Here is a 20,131-nt window from a genome sequence, read left to right on the forward strand (position 1 = left end):
TGAGCTTTTCCTATTCCTTCGTCTGCATGATTCAATTAAAAAAAAAAAAATAAATTTTTACAAAAATTACATAAGATTTTATTTTTTTTTTAAATTAAAAAAATTGAACTCTTTAATTTCAAACAATAAAAAACAAGATTAATTGAATTGAATTTTAAAAAATTATTCATTTATAACGGAGAATAAATATAATCATAGATCTCTTAAGTATGATTCAATTAACCATACAGAATTTTCCTTTTATTTTTTTTTTTATAAAATTGTATAGAACACCTTCGACTATATAAACTGTTTATCACATAATAAAAGAAAATATATTGTTTTGTGTATATATGTAAAATAAATTATAAAAATGTAATTAAGTTGTAATTTTAAAAAATAAATAGTATAATTTAATGTCTTCATGAAATAATTATTTTAGTCAATTTTTAAAATAAAATAATTTTTCTTTATTTTCAATAAAATCAATGTAAAATTTGTGGATAATAAAATCAGAGTTTGATTGCTGTACGGTCTAATGAAACTTCATGTTAATTAGAAAACAAACTAATTTCGCTGGTCATTTCCTTATTACTGTGGTTCTTTTACACACTAATTTTAGTATTTAGATAGAACATTCAATTTTTTTTATATTTTGTTTTAGAGTTTAATATTTTTTAATTTTTTTTATTAATCACAGCTTACCGGAGTTGATTACAGGTCTCCTAGATGTGTTGTATGGAGTAATAAAAATAAAATTAATTGAAATGAGACTGTCCACTTAAAGGGTGAAAAGGGAAGAGTAAGCATGTCCACTGTTGCGCATTTTGCTAGTGCTCTTCATTGTGTTGACTTGTTTATACTTTATTAATAAGTGTTTCTAAATATGATAATTGTTTGAATTTGCACTGTATTAATGGTAGTGGTGGATTATATGGTGTTTGAGATTTATATGCATAGTTGAATTTCGAGTTCATAATAATTTTTAGATTGGTTCAATTGTGAATTTGGTTTGAAATAATTGATTTCTTAGGTTGCACATTTTTTTCAAGCCCTTTAGTATTTTCTGTTATAGTCCTTTATAAATGCAATAAATTTACATGGTTAAAATAAAAAATAAAATTTTGAGATTGAAAATAAAAAAAATAAAAAAATAACAGTGATTGGATATCCGAAGCCAGAGACCCGCCCGATAGTTTTATTAATAGCGGTCAACACTGGGTATAAAAAACGGATCGGTTCGGAAACACATGGATGATGGATCAACCAAGACATATAAGCTTGTAGGTTTTGAAGAGGGTTTAAGGCGGCTCCTTTCGCCATTGGCATCCTCTTTCCTCTGTTTCCAAGATTTCTCATTTTTACACTGAATCTCCCCCATTTATCAGTGTCTTTGTATTCTCTCTAGCTCCATCTCATAGCATCTCTCTTGAAATTTAGTTTCCTACTAACACTTGTTGCTGCTTCTCTTTTCTGTTCAATTTATAGTCCAATTGAGAACATGTGGAGAAGCTTTGCCAAACGAGCTTCTTCCTCAAAAAAGCTCAAGTTTTCTTCAAATGATACAGAATTATATCAAGGTTCATGTTTAATCGAAAACATCAGGTGTCCAGAGGCCCAACCTTGCCTAATAAGCTCAAGTTCTTCTTACTCTTTTCTGGGTTTTCGCAGAATCGGTATATTATCATCTCAGAATGATGGATTGAGAAAACTCAGTTTCACTATTTTAACAAACTCTTTTAGTGTTTCTGCTATCTCCAAAAGGTATGGAACTGCAGCTGCACAGGCGGTTGTTTCGACAGATGAATCAGACTTCTCTGGTTCCGATGAACTCCCAGATCATATAGAGGAGATCAACAATCACCACCAGAAAATGGAGGCACAATTTAGGCCCCAGCAAAAGAAAACAATAGCAGGTATGGGTATAGGAAAGTATAATATACTTAAAAGGAGGCAAATAAAGATGGAGACAGAGGCCTGGGAGGAGGCAGCTAAAGAGTATCAGGAATTGTTAGTGGACATGTGTGAGCAGAAGCTGGCACCCAATTTGCCATATGTAAAATCTTTGTTTCTCGGTTGGTTTGAGCCTTTGAGGGATGCAATTGCCGCAGAGCAGGAATTGTGTAAGCAGAAGAGCGGTAAGTTTTCTCATGGGCCGTATTTTGAAGCATTGCCAGCGGATATGATGGCGGTTATTACTATGCATAAGATGATGGGATTGTTATTGACTAGTAATGGAGGGAATGGTAGCGTTAGGGTGGTTCAAGCTGCCTGTGCAGTAGGTGAAGCAATTGAGCATGAGGTGAGTAAACTTAGCATTTTAGTTCTATCATTCATCATTTCATTTTCCTCATTTTAAATTCTTTTCACAAAGTTCAATCTTTGTGATGCAATTGTTATTGCGGTACGGTTCCGTCTTTTTGGTGTATAAGATTTTTCTTTTTTCTATTTTCCATTAATTAGAGTGCATAAAAAAATTGGTCAACGAAAAAAGAATGTTTTCACAAATCTTGATCAATGGGAAGGAAAACGAATTTCTGTTTTCAAAGTAGAAATTCATTGTTGTGGATTTCTATGAAGTGGGAACTTATAGAAGGGGAAACAATTCTTAGGATAGCACATTGTTATAGTCTAGTGAGTAGCTGTTGTGAGTAGTGTCCCATGCATATTTTTGCCACTAACGCCAGTAGTGAGTAGTGACACTACGCTACTTTGCCACTAACGCCAGTAACCAGTATTTTTGATATGGGACAAGGTCATCCCCCCATGCATATCCAGCCAAATAAGCAAACTTAGTCACAAAGGAGTATTTAACTATTTATTGAATTACTTAGCAGTAATTAGTTTTGCAAGGATTATTTTCTAAACCCTACTTGTTAGGTAAGTAGACTCTTCAAGTTCTAGTAATTAATGTAAGAGAATCCATAAATATGTAGCCTTGGAGGCATCATGGAATTGTTCATCGATATAATTTCAAAGGTTTTCTTTCTATGTTTTGATGTGCCAAACTTGTCGGTTATGCATTCTAAGTATTCCCAATTCTTTGCTACCTGCAGTGGTTTTTCTCCCCTCATATGTGATTTTAAGCAAACAAAAAAATATGAAGTTCAATGTACTCCATACATCAAAAATTAATTTATTTATGATTTTCATTATGACAAATATAAGCAATACAAATGCAATGCTCATTACAAAATGATGTATTGATAAAATAAATGAGGTTTGAATAATAACATTGCAGAATCAATAATTTTATTTTATTTTATTTAGTCATTTAGCTTAAATAATGATACCTTATGGCAATTTCTTAAGCCTGTGCTTCATCTTTTGTTTTTCATAGCAATGCAAATGGCTGCTTGTTTAAGTAGAAATAGAATGTACTCTTATGAATTACTACAGTACTAAGAAGAACAATTGTGGGATGTGTCCCTGTTTATTTTTATATTGAGAGCTTAACTAACCATCCCTTTTGTGGATCAGGCTAGGATACACAGATTCTTGGATAAAACAAAGAAAAAGAAGAATACCACCAAAGATAAGGTACCTGATGGTGAATCAGATCCTGTGATCACTGAAGAGGAGAAACAGGCTAAAAAACAGGAGCAACTGAGGAAAAAAGTCACTAAACTGATGAAAAAGCAAAAGGCTCAGCAAGTAAGGGGATTAGTGAAGCACCACGATGATTCAATGCCCTGGGGTCAAGAAGCACATGTTAAGGTTTGTGATATCGGTAGTTGTATGTGTGTTGCACTTCTGTTTTACATTTTTTTTTCTGATTCTTATACATCCCAGGTTGGCTGCCGCTTGATTCAATTGTTAATTGAAACAGCCTACATACAACCTCCAATGGATCAATTGGGAGATGGTCTACCTGATATTCGCCCTGCATTTATGCATACACTTAAAACTGTCATGAAAGATTCACAGTGAGAAGATTCATTGTCTTTTTAATTTTATGACTCTCTCCCATGTATGCTATTATGTCTAAATTTTTGTAAGTTCGATAGGAAAACTAGCAGGAGATACGGTGTAATTGAGTGTGATCCGCTTGTTCGTAGAGGGCTTGAGAAATCTGTAAGTAGAAAATATTGCCATTCATATAGATAAATTATTGCAGGCTTGGTATCTGTATCTTTTTGCACATTATCTAGCCATCTGCCCTGTGGTATAAAGATGACAATGCTTGTGGTTTGTTCATGTAGGCTAGGCACATGGTCATTCCTTACATGCCAATGTTGGTGCCTCCTTTAAACTGGACAGGGTAAGTTGACAACTTGGTTCCTAGTAGTAATATATTGGTTTATTTCCATTCAGTTGTTCTTGGCACCAAGTTTATGCTGTAGTTAGTGCTATTTTCCAGTAGTCACGTTGCTCAAATCTTTTGAGACAGCTACATAATATAAATCTCCATAGTAGATCTGTAAATTTTTTGTCAATTTTTCAGGTATGACCAGGGCGCATATTTATTTTTGCCATCCTATTTTATGCGAACCCATGGAGCAAAACAGCAACGTGAAACAGTTAAAAGGACTCCAAATAAACAACTAGAGCCTGTTTTTGAGGTTTGAGATCAACATTTTTTTGCGTTTCTGATTTATGCATTCATAATTGGATAATTGTCTTGTAGAATGGTGGTGACTTGTGATCAGCTTTATACTTGATCCTACACCTTTCTACTTCCCTTTCTTAATTGCAGCAATTAAGCAACCTTCTTTTTTCCTTGAATCAGGCCCTGGATACACTAGGACATACCAAATGGAGAGTAAATAAGAAGGTGCTTGCAGTAGTTGATAGAATATGGGCTAATGGAGGTGCTCTTGCTGGTTTAGTTGAGCGTGAAGATGTGAGTTGCATTTATATAAAATGAATTATTTTTCTTCTATGCTGGTTTGATTTCCTCCTTCAGAAAAGACGGCAACTCAACCTTCATTTGTAGAAGTGTCCAATTCAGCATTCTTTTGTGCTTATTATTATGAATTACCTACATTTTTCTATTCTAGTATTTTTTTTGCTGAAGCTTAATTTTTTCTTGCTGTTTCAATATCTGAACAGGTCCCTCTGCCTGAGGAACCAGATACAGAGGATGAAGCTGAGATTCGAAAACGGAAATGGAAAGTAAAAAACATTAAAAAGGAGAATAGTGAGAGACACTCACAGCGTTGTGATATAGAACTTAAACTTGCTGTAAGAAGCTCCTATTTTTGTGGGAAAAGCTCAGTATATTATATTGCTTGCTTTTAGGGATGGCATGATGACCTTATATTAACTGGAGCAGGTTGCTCGGAAGATGAAGGATGAGGAGGGCTTTTACTACCCTCATAACCTTGATTTTCGTGGCCGTGCTTACCCCATGCATCCACATTTGAATCATCTTGGCTCTGATCTTTGTCGGGGCATTCTGGAATTTGCTGAGGGGCGACCTCTTGGGAAGTCAGGCTTACGCTGGCTGAAGATACATTTGGCAAATGTATATGCTGGTGGTGTAGACAAGTTATCCCATGCAGGGAGAATAGCATTTACTGAGAATCATCTGGATGATATTTTTGATTCTGCGGACCGACCTCTTGAAGGAAAGCGCTGGTGGTTGGGTGCAGAGGATCCTTTTCAATGCTTGGCAACATGTATTAATCTCTCAGAAGCATTAAGAAGCTCCTCTCCGGAGACCACTATTTCACATATGCCAGTCCATCAGGTACGTATTCTCTGCGTGGTTACTATTTCAAATCCTTTGGCCAAAATAAAGTCTATGCCTAGGGCCTACATATGATCATCTATGATGAAATTTTGTAGGGAACAGAAATTAACAGTTTCTAAATATTCCTTTGATCATGTGCTTTGTTTGTATTCTCACATTGAAACAAGTTAACTTTTCTTGTTTCTTTTTCAAGGATGGTTCCTGTAATGGTTTGCAACACTATGCTGCCCTTGGAAGAGACAAGGTAAGGAAACTGATGAAGTTGAGATGCATATATTTAGGATTTTAAAAGGAACATTTATGGAACTTTGTCTGCTATGAAGTAGAGATGCATAATTTAGGATTTTAAAGGGGCATTTATGGGCAAGTGTTTCTTTGTGATAATTTGTTATATTAGTTCAATTTCCTAAGTTGTGCAAATTTTTAATATCTATTAACAAAATTTCATTTTATCAGTTGGGAGCAGCTGCAGTTAATCTTGTTGGGGGAGAGAAACCTGCAGATGTATACTCAGGAATCGCTGCCAGGTGGGTGCCACTCTGTGTGTGTGTCTGCCCCTGTTGAAAATTATTGTAATGCAAAGATTGGTAGGTGGAGGACTGCAGTGTTTTGAACAATTAATATCATTTGCGCTTAGCAATAGCAGATGCCATCTGATTTTTCTTTCATGTTTGATTTTTTTGATTTGCACACCAATGAGTAAAAGCATTCATCTGAACATAAGAAAATAGGGCAAACAAATGGCAATTTGTTGGTGTCTAAATCCACCCTTCTACATTATTGTGCAGTTCCTTTTTTCCTCTGATTGTGGAAAAAGTGCCAACCACTTATGTTGAATAGCCTTGTAATAGTTTGAAGGTGCTCTTTTGTGAAATCATCTAACTTAATTGTTATCTTGATGTAGGGTGCTGGATATAATGAGGAGCGATGCTGAAAAAGATCCAGCAACTAATCCAAATGCATTGCATGCTAAGCTTTTAATCAATCAGGTTTCTTCCTTTCTTATGCTCAATAATGTTGTTAAATGGTGCATGTGCTTGTTCAAGAAGATTCTTATCTTTGAGTTGCTAAAAATTTAGGAATTATTCTTTTTTGTTATTGAGCCAACAGTATGATTTGTAGTTGTGAATGACTACATTGCTAATGCTTCCCTTCACAATTTGGAAATCTTAGGTGGACAGGAAACTGGTGAAGCAGACTGTGATGACATCAGTGTATGGTGTCACCTATATTGGTGCTCGTGACCAAATTAAAAGGAGGCTAAGAGAACGTGGCGGCATTGCAGATGATTCAGCTTTGTATGCTGCATCTTGCTATGCAGCAAAAGTAAGCAAACTAAGCTGAAGTTAGGTGTAGACGAGTGTGCTTATAACGAGAGATAGCATTAATTGTTTCCTGCATTGGCAGACAACCTTGATGGCTTTGGAAGAAATGTTTGAAGGTGCTAGAAGCATCATGGCCTGGCTCGGTGAATGTGCAAAGGTGTGTTCCATTTTCTATTCCTGTATATTTACTTAGACAAATGGACATCTTTTTGGCACAAATCTATGAAGTCGCAGCGGTTAATTTCTTGTACTGCTAGCAGTTGGACAGAAGTTCTTTCAGTCCTATCATTTTATGAGTTCCATGGAGGGGACGACAATTAAAATCTATGTGGTTCTTTGATATTTTCTTTCTTAATCCTACTTAAGGATTTGACAATGATAATTTCTTTCTTATGATCATATGATGTCATTTTCGGATACTTTGATTAAATAATATTTTTTTTGGCTTTTTTGGTTCTCTATTGTTTTGTCAACCAGCTTTGGGGACAACATCAGGTTCTGATCATAGTTTGTATGGGTTGAGTTTGCATATATTGATGTGTTGAGTCCCATTTCATGGAATCCCAATTTGTTTATTGATGCTCCGCCACCTCCCACTAGAAAAAACCTCTTCCTCTCTTTTTATTAGGTTCAGTAATGGGTATGGTGTTCTTTAGTTGTTTCAGTTATGAGTTTCTCTTGTACCTTTGAGTTTGTCAAGGGACTATTTTAACTTTTTCAGGATCTTGTTAACTTGATAGGTTTGATCATGTTCGATGTTTAGCAGCTAATGCTATAGTATGGACGTGTGTAGGGGAAGGAGAAGAGAGAAGAGGAAGGGGAGGGCTAAAAATGTCGTGGAGGGAGATTTATAAATTTTGGATATTGATTCAGATTTGGTATCTAACAAAGCTGAATAGCAAAAAAGGATCCATATAGTCAATCTCAAACTATTTTGGGATTAAGACTTTGTTGTTGTTAACCTGATTTGGGGTTCTCATCATGCTGGTGGTTGTGTAACAGCTGTAGATTAGTCATAATGTGGTTCATGAGTGTAAGCATATTTAATTTAGCTACTCCACTTAACTAAACCATGCTCCGCAAATTTTTTTCCCCTTTCCACCCTACTTATATCATAATTTCAAGTCGTCATTTGTAGTCTACCTCTTATTTGGGGGTTGTCTGGTATTCAATATCATCGTACTTGCTAATCTGGGATCATTACAGTGCCGTATTTGGTGCCTCTATAACTGTATAAATGTACTCTAGGGATTTTGTCACATAGTGTAATTGTTGCATTACTGCTTTCGGGCTTTGGCTCCAATTGTAAAGGTGCGATATGGATCATTGATTGGGAGATATCCTAGTTTCTGTTCTTATGAATTGTTAGTTAAAATAAAAAATGGAGAGAGAGAGTTTCTATCACATTTTTATGTTGCTTCTCTCATCATATTTCAGGTGCATCTTTAGCACTTTAATTCTTAAAATTTGAATATATATTTTATTACTTTCCCCGTGGGTTTTTTTTTGAGAACTGTTCTGCAGTGTCTGACAACTGGAACATAAACAGGTAATAGCGTCAGAGAATCAAACAGTGCGATGGACCACTCCTCTTGGACTTCCTGTCGTACAACCGTATAGACAGTTGGGAAGGCATCTTGTGAGTAATAAGAAACTTTAAAAATTTCTCAAAATTGGCTGATATGTGGGTTAAATGGTAGAATCTGATGGAACACCGGCCATTTTTCTAAGTCTTTTTGTTGAATTATTTGCAAGATCAAAACTTCCCTACAGATGTTGGCATTGCAAAGAGAAACAGACAAGGTAATTGGACCCTTTAACTTTTAACTTTTTATATTTTTAAAATTATTACCTGCGATAACTGTAGCATATATGATTTGCCTAGGTTAATTGAATAATTTAGGATCTTTCTTTCCCCTTTTTTTGTATGCATTATCCTTTTCTTGGATAAATATTGAACAGAAAACCAAGAAATGAGAATGCATGGGTAAGCGACAAAAGAACTTCGAGTCGGTTCTGATTATATTGTTTTTATGATTGTTTAGGTGATGGTTAAGCGGCAAAGAACAGCTTTTCCACCAAACTTTGTTCACTCCCTTGATGGATCTCACATGATGATGACTGCTGTTGCCTGCAAACAGGCAGGTTTAAACTTTGCAGGTTTGTGCTGGGCTAGTGCTTTTCCTTCTCTCTATCTCTAACTGTCCCTGAACCCCCATATATATGTGCATGATCTTATTCTTTTGTCTCAATATCCAACTGCAGGAGTCCATGATTCATACTGGACGCATGCTTGTGATGTTGACAAAATGAGTGGGATACTTCGAGAAAAGTTTGTTGAACTCTATGAGGCACCAATATTAGAGAATGTAAAGTTCCTCTGTCCATGGATTATCTTATAATTGCTTCTCATGCTCGCTGTCATATTTTCATTGTTATGGGATAATGCAGGGGAGCTTGTTCTTTCCCAGTTCATCCTGGCACCTTATGCAATTCTTTTCCTGTCTCTACATCTATTTGCTTTCTTTGAAAAATAAGCAGGAAACTTAAGGTGGTAGATGGTCATATTATTAAGTCAGCTAGTTTGTTCTATCAACTTCTGTTTAGATTTCAACCACAATCCTTGTGCTCCCTATGTTCTAATTCTAATAGACATAATCTTCCTTGGCAGCAAGCAAGTATTTCAGTCGGTTACTTTATTTTGCTGGTTTGCTGTATTTTGTGTATTGGTGGGAGTGGGGTGCTATGTTTTTTAAGGACTGATAATTGCCTCTCCAGTTTGTTATGGGATTAGCAACATCTTCTTAGCTTCTCTTTGGTGTTCTACTCCCTGGGAATTAATGGGACGCCTTAGTGGAGATTCAACTGGCTTAGAAGTCTGTAATGTTAACTTTGACGTCACCTTTCATTTGTTTGTTATTGAGAGGATTTTGACTTGATTTGTCTTGCTCATAGTATTCTTCACTTGACATTGTTTGTTAGAAAAAAGAGAAAAATTAGTGGAGCATTTTTTTATTTGTTTGTTTTGATGCCAACATGAAGGGAAGCATAAAATCGTGTATTATGATGTTTGAGAATTTTACTGCTGAGATAGCATGATATTGACAGTAGCATGATATTGGTGACAAGGAAAAGGATTCGCCTTAGTAAATTTTCACGGTCTTAAAAGGAAAGTATAAATGATTATCAATTCCATTTTATAATTTGTGTTCCTAGCCCTGCTGTTAAATACCTGCAAGGCTGTGGTACAAGCATCTTTTTATTTATTTTATTTTTTTACTTTACATATTATGATCATTATAGCATACAAAGAGTCTTGGTTCTAGAAAAATTGTTATTGTTATTATTTTTTACATGTTTCACTATGCTATTAACTATTAGATTCATTTATATTTATTTTGTGCTTGTAGTTGTTGGAGAGCTTTCAAACTTCATTCCCTAAGTTGAAATTTCCTCCCTTGCCGGAGCGAGGAGACTTTGATCTCAGAGATGTCCTGGAGTCTCCCTATTTCTTCAACTAGTCTGAGCAGTATACTAATCTTGACTGATCTGAAGTTGCACTTCATATCTCTTTCATTCAGTTGCAAGGTGGTGACAGTGTATTAACTCATCTCTGTGCACATCTGTCGTAAGCCCAAGTTCCCAATTGCCCATTCAAGGGAGAAAAGGCTGAGAATAGAAGATCTGAGATATGCGGGTCCAACCAAGTACTTCTGTACATATGTCAAAAGGGAAAAGAAATTCACATAACCAATTGCTGGAGACGTTCCATATACAATCCTGGTCCTGTTGGTTCAAATTTGCCTTTTTTGTTGTCTGCCTTGGTGGAAGTGTTTTAGGAACTAAGGTGGTCCTATTATTACCAAATAAGTTGTTCCATTCTAAGCTGGCCTTGCACAAAAGGAGTCAAAGCTTCAGCACTGTTGGGACGGGATATTTATTGTTGAAATGATCACATTGAATCACAGATGATGATAGATTTTCAGGCCGTACTGTGTTAGCCTTCTGAGATGCCGACCTTACAGACAGTAGACTTCTGAGAATGAAGTGGGTTCAAGCGAAAGGTAACGTGGGAATTATAGAGCATTTTTTCTGCATTTTTGCTGCATTTTTGCTGCCTCTGTATTAGTTATTTTATAGGATATTTGATTGTATCTTTTCTTTATATTGTTGGTCTCTTGCTATAATTCAAACGCAAAGTTGTATATTTAAGCAAAAATAAATAATACAGGCTGGATTTGTTTCACAACAGAACGAACGTAGTGAGCAATCTCTGAAGAAATGATTGAATATTAAACATTCTGAAGCTGATGCATTACAATCCATACCAAGCTCTATGCATAACACGCCAATGCTTGTGGACACAGGCATTACATGACATTATATATTTGCACATCTTAAGCGTAAGCTTATTTTCACTACTCAGGCAGTTATATATTTTACTGCACATTGAGTTTAGGACCTTCAATTACTCGCGTGGAGAAGGATTCTTTCTGAAGAGAGCATAGGCATCACTGTAAATTGCCACTGAACTTGAAAACAGAGCAAGAAAAATCATGAACGCAGACACGATCTTGTCTATCTTTGATGCCATAAAATAGGGATCCCTGAAAAGACATAAATTTGATCCACTTAGTTGAGGAGCGATTGATAACGTACCAAGAGAAAGGCTTTGTTAGAAATTCTGGCTAGAGTTGAACAGGAACTACTCACCTCAGGGCAATGGCAGCTGGGAAGATAAATCCAATGCATACTGCAGACGTAGCTCCAGTGAACTGGAAAGCAACCCAAATGCTGGGTACAAAATTCGCACCCAAGAAGATGAGAGAAATGAGTGCTACGCTGAGCAATGTGAACCTAAAATTATCTGAAACCAGAGGTCTGGCTGAGGGAAAAAGAAGACCATCCAGATTTTGGCGCAATGGATAGAAGACTACAGGGAAAACAAGCATGAGGTGAAGAGCATAGCTGATGCGAACAACATCGTTAAGCACGTAACTGTAAGGGACGCCAAGATTGGTGTCGAAGTTGGCCAAAACATCATCTAGAGTTGAATCTCCAAATAGAAGGAAACCAAAGAAGCTTGTCATTATGTAGACACTAGAGCATAAGACAAGTGAAGTCCACACAACTGGCTGTATCATAGAAGAGTCTTCCAGCTCATTTTCAATTGTATGAACTGCAGATGGACAAGAAACATAATTTGAAAATTGCCAAATTCATCCACATCTATGATGATGAGACCACTTACCATTGAAATGACAGATAAATGCTGTCACAATAACCGGGACGACGGTGAAGAGATTCCAGAACGATGTGTTATCAGTAATATTAGGAAGCAACCTAGGCATGACAACACCTCCATTAATCAATTTGAACGCTGCAATTCCAGCAGTAATAATGAGGAAAACCACTGCAAGTGCAATTGCCAATGCAGATGTGTATCTCAATGAATCTGCGAGAACAAGAAAGTATCAGTTATATACAGATAAAAATCTGCCATCTGGAGAGTGAGGCGCTGAGGAATTCAACTAAAAACAGAATGAGTCTGTGACTTGATACTGACCTATCCGCTTGAAGCATGCCAATGGAGCAAACACAACAAGGGTAACAAAAAGAATAACAAAGATACGGGCATTCCACCAATGGATTCCGAACCATTCTTCCAAAACACCAGCATGGTGAACTCCACTTGAAGTTGTCCCAGACAATACATCACCTTGTCATAGAAAGAAAGGAATCAATGGGAATTATTAAACATCAGGGACAGGCAAGAGTTGATGGAAAACCAATATTAGAAAGAAGAGAAGTAATAAACTTCAATCACATAGTTTCTCCATCATCGCAAATCATATTAAGATTTCAGTTACAGGTTCTAACTTATGAAAATCAGTCTAATCAGGTGATAAAGTTTAGCACCAGATCCTCAGTTCTTGGAGAAGTTTTCAGCTTAAATATAGATTGAAATGAAAATTTCAGATCATCAACATGAAACTTTTTTGTTTACAGAACAGATTAAATCAGAAACAAAGTAGTTGACAAAGTAATAAATGTGTGAAGTTCACAAGTAGACCGACTTTTTAATATTACTATAATTTTTCCTCAGTGGAAGCTACTGCCAGTTTAGACTGCTCTGCTTTCAAGCAAGCACAAACACCTTAGCAAAAGTGATCAAATTCATCTAAATATACATCAGTGAAGTAACAATCAATTCGTCTTACTTAACTAGAACTTGGAACTGCTAAAGCAACTGCAAACAGAATATATGAGCTAGTGCAGGAACACACCAATTATAATCGAGTAAACTATGAGGATCCCAACATTGTTGAGCAGCACACAAATCTGAAGCAGCCTCCTCCCACCATTCCCAAACGCACAACCCATCAACCCACCATAAGAATCCACCTTCCCGGCCTTGCTATACCTCAACAAAATCTCTACAGAGCGCTCTGTGAGGACTGCAACAAACACTATCATACCAATCCCAAGGCCAAGTCCCAGAACCTTCATGGTGGCCGGCAATGCCATGATACCGGCACCAATAATGGTCGTTGAAAGATTAAACACTGAACCAACAAAAGAAGCTTCATTTAAGTCTTGTATTTCTTGGCTGTCTTCTCTTCTTTTGGGAAGTAATGGTGATTCCTGGGTGATGACTCCATGGGTTGGTCGAGTTTTCCTGAGCTTTTTCTTGTCAATCTTCATGGTTGCTGTTGGAGCTAAATAGATCAAACATAAACTGACATTAAGGAAAACAACATAAACATGAAAGAAAATTGACTCACAGCTGCTGAAAGAAGACTCCTTTCTCTTATATCTCAAAGCAAACTTACATACATCATCATCTAAACATCTTTACATATTTATATTTACAGAGCTGTTACAAGAGTTCCAGAAAATTCTAGGTGGCAAAAAATATAGTCTTTACACTTGTCAACAAAAGTGTGGCTTGATAAGACACCACTAAAGTTTTCTAGAATTAACTACATCTATACTTAATTAATTTACTAAACATTCTAGAACTTTCATTGAAAAAACTCTCAATTCTAACACTCCTCTTTGAGAGTTTTTTTAGAAACTACCAGCTTGTTTCTCAAACATTCAAACCTGCTTCTTGAAAGTGCCTTGGTGAGGATATCAGCAACCTGCATCTCCGATTTGCAATGCACTAGCTTCACTTCTTGATTTCTTTCAGCTTCTCTGATTGCATGATACTTGACCAAGATGTGTTTGGTCCTACCATGTTGCACTGGATTGTTAGCAATGGCAATAGCTGACTTGTTGTCACACCATAGCAAAGTAGCTTCAGATTGATCATTTCCAAAATCAGCAAGTAACCTACGAAGCCAAATAGCTTGATTTGAGGCTGCAGCAGCTGCTATATACTCTGCCTCTGCAGTAGATTGAGCAACAACTTCTTGCTTCTTAGAAATCCAAGAAAAATAACCTGATCCAAGAGAAAATAGATAACCTGAAGTGCTCTTCATATCTTCAGCACTACCAGCCCAATCACTGTCAACATATCCTTCAAGTTTTGCATTTTCATTCTTTGAATACAACACACCATAATCAGAGGTTCCTTTCAAATATTTCAGAACTCTCTTAGCAGCCATGAAATGAGAATTACTTGGAGAGTTCATGAACCTAGACAAGAAACTTGCTGAGAACATAATATCAGGTCTTGTTGAAGTTAAGAATAACAAACTCCCAACTAGACTTCTATAACTTGTAGTGTCTATTAAGGAATCATCATCCTCTTTACTAAGCTTCATATTTGGATCAAGAGGAGTTGCCACAGCTTTGCATTGATTCAGATTGAACCTTTTAAGGACATCAAATATATATTTTCTTTGTGAAATGAAAATTCCAGAATGTGATTGTTCAATCTCCATACCCAAAAAATAGGTCATTAAGCCCAGATCAGACATCTCAAACTCCATTTGCATTTGGAGCTTAAAATCTTTTATCAATTCTGAAGAGCTTCCGGTAACAAGCATATCATCGACATAGAGAGAAATAATTAAGATATTTCCATCTTGACATGTTCTTATATAGAGAGTAGCTTCATTCAAGCTCCTCCTAAAACCATGATGGATCAAATAATCGTCAATTCTAGAATACCATGCCCTTGGAGCTTGTTTTAATCCGTATAAAGCCTTCTTTAGCTTATAGACTTTGTCTTCATGTCCAGCAATAATAAATCCTTCGGGTTGGTGAACATAAATCTCCTCCTGAAGCAATCCATTTAAAAAAGCCGATTTGACATCAAGATGGAATACCCTCCATCCTTTTTGAGCTGCAAATGCAAGTAATAGCCTGATGGTGTCATGTCTTGCTACGGGGGCAAAAGTATCTCCAAAATCGATTCCTGGCAGCTGAGCATAGCCCTTCACAACAAGTCTTGCTTTGTGTTTGAACACGGTGCCATTTGGATTAAATTTTGTTCTAAATACCCACTTTACTCCAATGACATGCTTCTCCTTTGGTTTGGCAATGAGTTCCCACGTTTTGTTTTTCTCAATCATAGTCATTTCATCTTCCATAGCTTGCTGCCATTCAGGAAACTTGCTTGCCTCTTGATAATTAGATGGCTCCATATTCACCATATTACATTTTTCATAAATTTCAGCAATTGACTTGGTTTTTACATTAGGAGAATCAAGTTCAGAATCACTTCCATCGTCAAAGGAAGCATGCAATTCTGAAATTGCATCTTCTTGTTGTCTTCTTGCAATAGAATCATTTGAAGGCATCTCAACTTCTTCCTTCTTCCAATTCCAAAAAGCTTGCTCATTCACCACCACATCCCTTGCAACCATTATCTTATTAGATTTTGGTTCAAGAATTCTATAGCCTTTGGAATTTGCAGCATATCCAAGGAAAATTCCCACCATAGCTTTATCATCCAGCTTAGATCTCTTTACATCAGGAACATGAACATAACAAGGAGAGCCAAATACTTTGAGGTGTTTAACAGATGGTTTCCAACCAAACCAAGCTTCATATGGAGTCATTCCTTTAACAGACTTAGTGGGAAGCCTGTTTAAGAGATAAACAGCTGTAAATACTGCTTCTGCCCATAAGTGCTTTGGTAAGTTCTTCTCAGCCAACATACACCTTGCCATTTCAACAATAGTTCTGTTTCTCCTCTCAGAGACACCGTTTTGTTGAGGTGTATAACTCACAGTCAATTGATGCTGAATACCAGCTGATTCACAGAACTTCTCAAACTCCGAAGAGTTATACTCCATGCCATTATCTGATCTCAAGGTCTTAATCTTCATGCCACATTGGTTTTCTGTTAGAGCTTTAAATTTCTTGAATACAGAAAATGCTTGAGATTTGGCACTCAGAAAATAGACCCATGTCATCCTTGAAAAATCATCAATAAATAGAATAAAATACTTGTTCCCACTCATTGAGGGAACTGACATAGGGCCACAAACATCAGTGTGGACAAGCTCCAGCCTTTTTTTAGCTCTAACAGCTTGATTTACAGGAAAAGATTGTCTATGCATCTTTCCAAGTTGGCAAGCTTGGCACACATCATCATTTAGATAGATCTCAGGCATGTCTTTGACTAAATCAATTGAAGAGAGAGATTTTAAGGCACTTAAATTAAAGTGGCCAAATCTCTTATGCCATAACTTCACATCAACATCAGCAGCATTATATACATGATGAGATGCATTTGTTATATCAAATGGAAAGCAATTATCAATCATGGTGACATTAGCAATCTCAGCACCAGTAGAATCATAGATAATGCAAGATTCATCCTTAAAAAGGATAGAATAATTTTTTCTCAATAATTGGGCAACACTCAACAAGTTCTGATTCAAGCCAGGAACAAGTAACACATCAGAAATAAACTTTGTACCTGACTTGGAGTATATTGATACAGTCCCCTTGCCTTCAGCTTGCACTAGTTGGCCATTTGCCAACTTAACTTTTGTTTTGATAGATGAATCTAGAGAAGAGAACAAATCAGCATCTTTGGCCATGTGTACAGTGCAACCACTGTCAATAAACCATGTGCAAGAGCTGTTTAGAAAGGAAGAAGAGTGATGAGAGGCCATAAACAAATGCTCTTCAGCTTCTTGTTGTTGATTTTCAACAGAGTTAGCATGTTGGGTTAATTGCTGCTTCTCCTGCTGCTCCTTGTTTTGCTTTGCTTTGCAGAATTTTTCAATATGGCCATGCTTTTTGCAATACCAACATTGTAACACTGGTTTACCTTTATGCCAACAATCTTTCTCTAAGTGATTTGTTCTTTTGCAGATGCTACATGGAGGGAACTTGCCTTTTCTTGCTTCTTCTCTTGAATTCTCAACTGATTTGCTCTTCCCCTGCTTTTCATGGGAGAATTTCCTCCCATTTTTGCTTGGAGTTGGTTTCCCCTTTTGCTTCACTTGAAATGCAGATTCACTGATTTCTTGATTCCTCATGGAGCATCTCTGTTCCTGAGCTTGAAGCTTGCTGATGAGTTCAGTAATTGTGAGAGTCTTGAGGTCACATGATTCCTCAATTGCAGAAATTTTTGACTCAAATTTCTCTGGAAGACTAATCAGAATCTTCTCAACAACTTGGCTATCAGGAAATTGAGCACCATAAAGTCTCATTTGATTCACCAACTCTATTAGCTTTGAGGAATACTGCTTTATGGTTTCTCCTTCCTTCATCCTCAACATCTCAAATTCTCTCTTTAGAGTTAGAAGCTTGACTGATCTAACTCTTTCACTTCCTTGAAACTCATCTCTCAGCTTGTCCCATGCCTCCTTGGCTGTTTGAGCTCCCAAAATTCTTGGAAAAATTGCATCTGAAACAGATTGATGGATGAATGTCAAAGCTTTAAATTTTTTGGAACACTCATCATTATGATACTTGATTTGCGCCAATGTAGGATCTGCGGGCAATGGAGCTGGTTCTCTACCTGTAGAAACAACCTCCCATAGATCATGAGCCTTCAAGAATGCTGTCATTTTGACAGCCCAGAAATCATAATTCTCTCCTGTAAAAATAGGAGCTGAAATGGAGGAAATGCTTGCTGACATTTTTGAGAGACCACCGAAATTAAAAGAGAACAGAAGAAGACTTAATAACTCAAACAGAAAATACAGGACCCGTAGGAAGAAGGGCTCTGATACCACTGTTGGAGCTAAATAGATCAAACATAAACTGACATTAAGGAAAACAACATAAACATGAAAGAAAATTGACTCACAGCTGCTGAAAGAAGACTCCTTTCTCTTATATCTCAAAGCAAACTTACATACATCATCATCTAAACATCTTTACATATTTATATTTACAGAGCTGTTACAAGAGTTCCAGAAAATTCTAGGTGGCAAAAAATATAGTCTTTACACTTGTCAACAAAAGTGTGGCTTGATAAGACACCACTAAAGTTTTCTAGAATTAACTACATCTATACTTAATTAATTTACTAAACATTCTGGAACTTTCATTGAAAAAACTCTCAATTCTAACAGTTGCTATTTGCAGCTGGTTTCTGTTCGATTTGGAGAAGAAAAGATGGACTTATCGCTGATAACTAAGCAATAATGCATTGCTAGCGTTCTTATCATCAGAGTCAGCAACCAACACTTTAGTCTCTTAAAGGATAAAGCTGTCTTGTCCAAACTTTTTTTATTTTTGAGAAAATGTCTTGTCCATATTTGCTTTCTCTCTTCTATAAACAAATGATCTTGTTTCATGGTGATCTGTAATCAGTACAAATGTAGTTAAATTAGGTGTGTACGAGTCAGTACTCTTTCTCATTCACGCTCCCTTTTGTTTCCAGGGAAATATTCTACCATGTTTTATCCACTCAGACAAATTAATTAATAAAAAAAATATATTTTCAATTATAAGCACCAATAATGGAGGTTCATAAAGATTTTAGATATATAAAGATTTCTTTTTTGTTTGCTATTAAAATATGAGTAGAATTATTTATATTTATACTCATGGCTGTTGCTATTGCAATTAAAAAAATATTAAAAATTATGGATTTTTTTTTATTACTAACTCTTTAATTTTTTTTTTAATTTTAAATTTAAGATTTGCAATTATAGTCTGTATATATTTTATGTAAAATATATAAAAAAAAAACATTCATTAATTGTAATAATAAGACAAAGTAAAATGGATAAGTGGAAAAAGTTGTAGTGACCATTTTGATGAATTTATCTTTAAAATCAGTTTTATTATATTTACATAAAATCAGATATATTTTTTTAATAAAAAATTAGATATTTAGTTAACAGAATTGATAATAATTGATATTTATACTGAACTTGTGAAAGAGAAATGTTAGCAAAAAATAACTATTTCCATTCTATTTAGTAGTATATTATTGGAGAGCACTGAGAACGGACTCGTTCCGAGTTGCAATCCAGAAGTTGAAGGATTTATCTTTGGGCCAGTTTCAGACCAAGTTGGGCCTTTTCAATTGAACCGGTTTCCATGTCATACCAAATCATAGGTTCAAACAATTGATCTGGTTCAACCCATTTAACATTATAAGATTAAAACATCATTTAAAAAAAAAAAAAAAAAAAAAAGAAACAGGTTAGGTAACTGGTAAACCTAGTAAGCTAACCACTCAAGATCTGTAAGATTTTCAAACATGAGATATTATATTCAACTTCATCACAATCCAAGAAACTCTTTAGCATCATATATTGATGATTTCTTGTTCTTCAATCCAACCAAATATTTCAAACATTTCCAAATGTTGATTCATTCTAATTGGATTGCATCAATAAGGTGCTAAAATTAATACAATGCTATTCACTGTTGGATGCATCTTTAATAACTAAAATATATATATATAACAAGTAAAATCAACTTATTAAATTTTTATAAAGCACTCACAGACTTATCTTAGTTGTAAATTTTTATAAAACACTCACAGATTTATCTTAGTGGTAAATTTTTATAAAACACTCACAGACTTAATTTGGTGGTAAGTATATCTGAGTAAATATGAGAGATCTGAAATTCTACCCCTTCAATTTCTAATCTCTATTTCAAAAAAAATATATATAAAATATGGTTTCGTAATAATTGTGATTTAAAAAAAGTTTTCTTAAAATTATTGTCAGTTTGAGAATTCAAGAGAATAAGA

General features: G+C 35.6%; 2 protein-coding genes across 3 annotated transcripts; one reads left to right on the top strand and one right to left on the bottom strand.

Annotated features, from left to right (window-relative positions):
• Nucleotides 1-1,220: 1,220 nt before the first annotated feature.
• Nucleotides 1,221-11,250, top strand: LOC110599957 (DNA-directed RNA polymerase 1B, mitochondrial). Of its 2 annotated transcripts, XM_021736602.2 has the most exons (19): nt 1,223-2,281; nt 3,460-3,696; nt 3,772-3,905; nt 3,987-4,053; nt 4,182-4,240; nt 4,424-4,541; nt 4,709-4,822; nt 5,032-5,163; nt 5,255-5,671; nt 5,868-5,918; nt 6,131-6,201; nt 6,579-6,663; nt 6,848-7,000; nt 7,082-7,156; nt 8,549-8,638; nt 8,755-8,802; nt 9,045-9,159; nt 9,265-9,368; nt 10,410-11,250. In XM_021736602.2, exons 1-19 carry the CDS (start codon nt 1,481-1,483, stop codon nt 10,518-10,520), a joined length of 2,982 nt encoding a protein of 993 aa, XP_021592294.1. In that variant the 5' UTR covers nt 1,223-1,480; the 3' UTR covers nt 10,521-11,250. The 2 variants fall into 2 exon arrangements, with proteins under 2 accessions (XP_043806050.1, XP_021592294.1); XM_043950115.1 differs by lacking the exons at nt 8,549-8,638; nt 8,755-8,802; nt 9,045-9,159; nt 9,265-9,368; nt 10,410-11,250 and adding an exon at nt 7,259-8,525 and having other exon boundaries at nt 1,221-2,281; nt 7,082-7,207.
• A 23-nt stretch (nt 11,251-11,273) lies between these two features.
• Nucleotides 11,274-18,665, bottom strand: LOC110599958 (amino acid transporter AVT6A). The gene is made up of 6 exons (XM_021736604.2): nt 18,497-18,665; nt 13,287-13,711; nt 12,566-12,718; nt 12,251-12,454; nt 11,713-12,178; nt 11,274-11,606 (listed from the first exon to the last, which is right to left on the bottom strand). The coding sequence occupies exons 2-6, from the start codon at nt 13,702-13,704 to the stop codon at nt 11,468-11,470; spliced, it is 1,380 nt and encodes a 459-aa protein (XP_021592296.2). The 5' UTR covers nt 13,705-13,711; nt 18,497-18,665; the 3' UTR covers nt 11,274-11,467.
• Nucleotides 18,666-20,131: the final 1,466 nt, after the last annotated feature.

The sequence above is a fragment of the Manihot esculenta genome, chromosome 14 (genome assembly GCF_001659605.2).
Source record: "Manihot esculenta cultivar AM560-2 chromosome 14, M.esculenta_v8, whole genome shotgun sequence".
NCBI classification, from domain to species: domain Eukaryota; kingdom Viridiplantae; phylum Streptophyta; class Magnoliopsida; order Malpighiales; family Euphorbiaceae; genus Manihot; species Manihot esculenta.

Excerpts from the sequence above, each read along its gene's own strand:
- LOC110599958 (XM_021736604.2), bottom strand. The coding sequence starts at position 13,704 with ATGAAGATTGACAAGAAAAAGCTCAGGAAAACTCGACCAACCCATGGA. Across the intron at positions 12,719-13,286 it reads AGTTTACTCGATTATAATTG|GTGATGTATTGTCTGGGACA; the intron begins GTGTGTTCCTGC and ends TTCTATGACAAG. Across the intron at positions 12,455-12,565 it reads GGCATGCTTCAAGCGGATAG|ATTCATTGAGATACACATCT; the intron begins GTCAGTATCAAG and ends TTGTTCTCGCAG.
- LOC110599957 (XM_021736602.2), top strand. The coding sequence starts at position 1,481 with ATGTGGAGAAGCTTTGCCAAACGAGCTTCTTCCTCAAAAAAGCTCAAG. Across the intron at positions 7,157-8,548 it reads GGCTCGGTGAATGTGCAAAG|GTAATAGCGTCAGAGAATCA; the intron begins GTGTGTTCCATT and ends GAACATAAACAG. Across the intron at positions 9,160-9,264 it reads GGCAGGTTTAAACTTTGCAG|GAGTCCATGATTCATACTGG; the intron begins GTTTGTGCTGGG and ends ATCCAACTGCAG.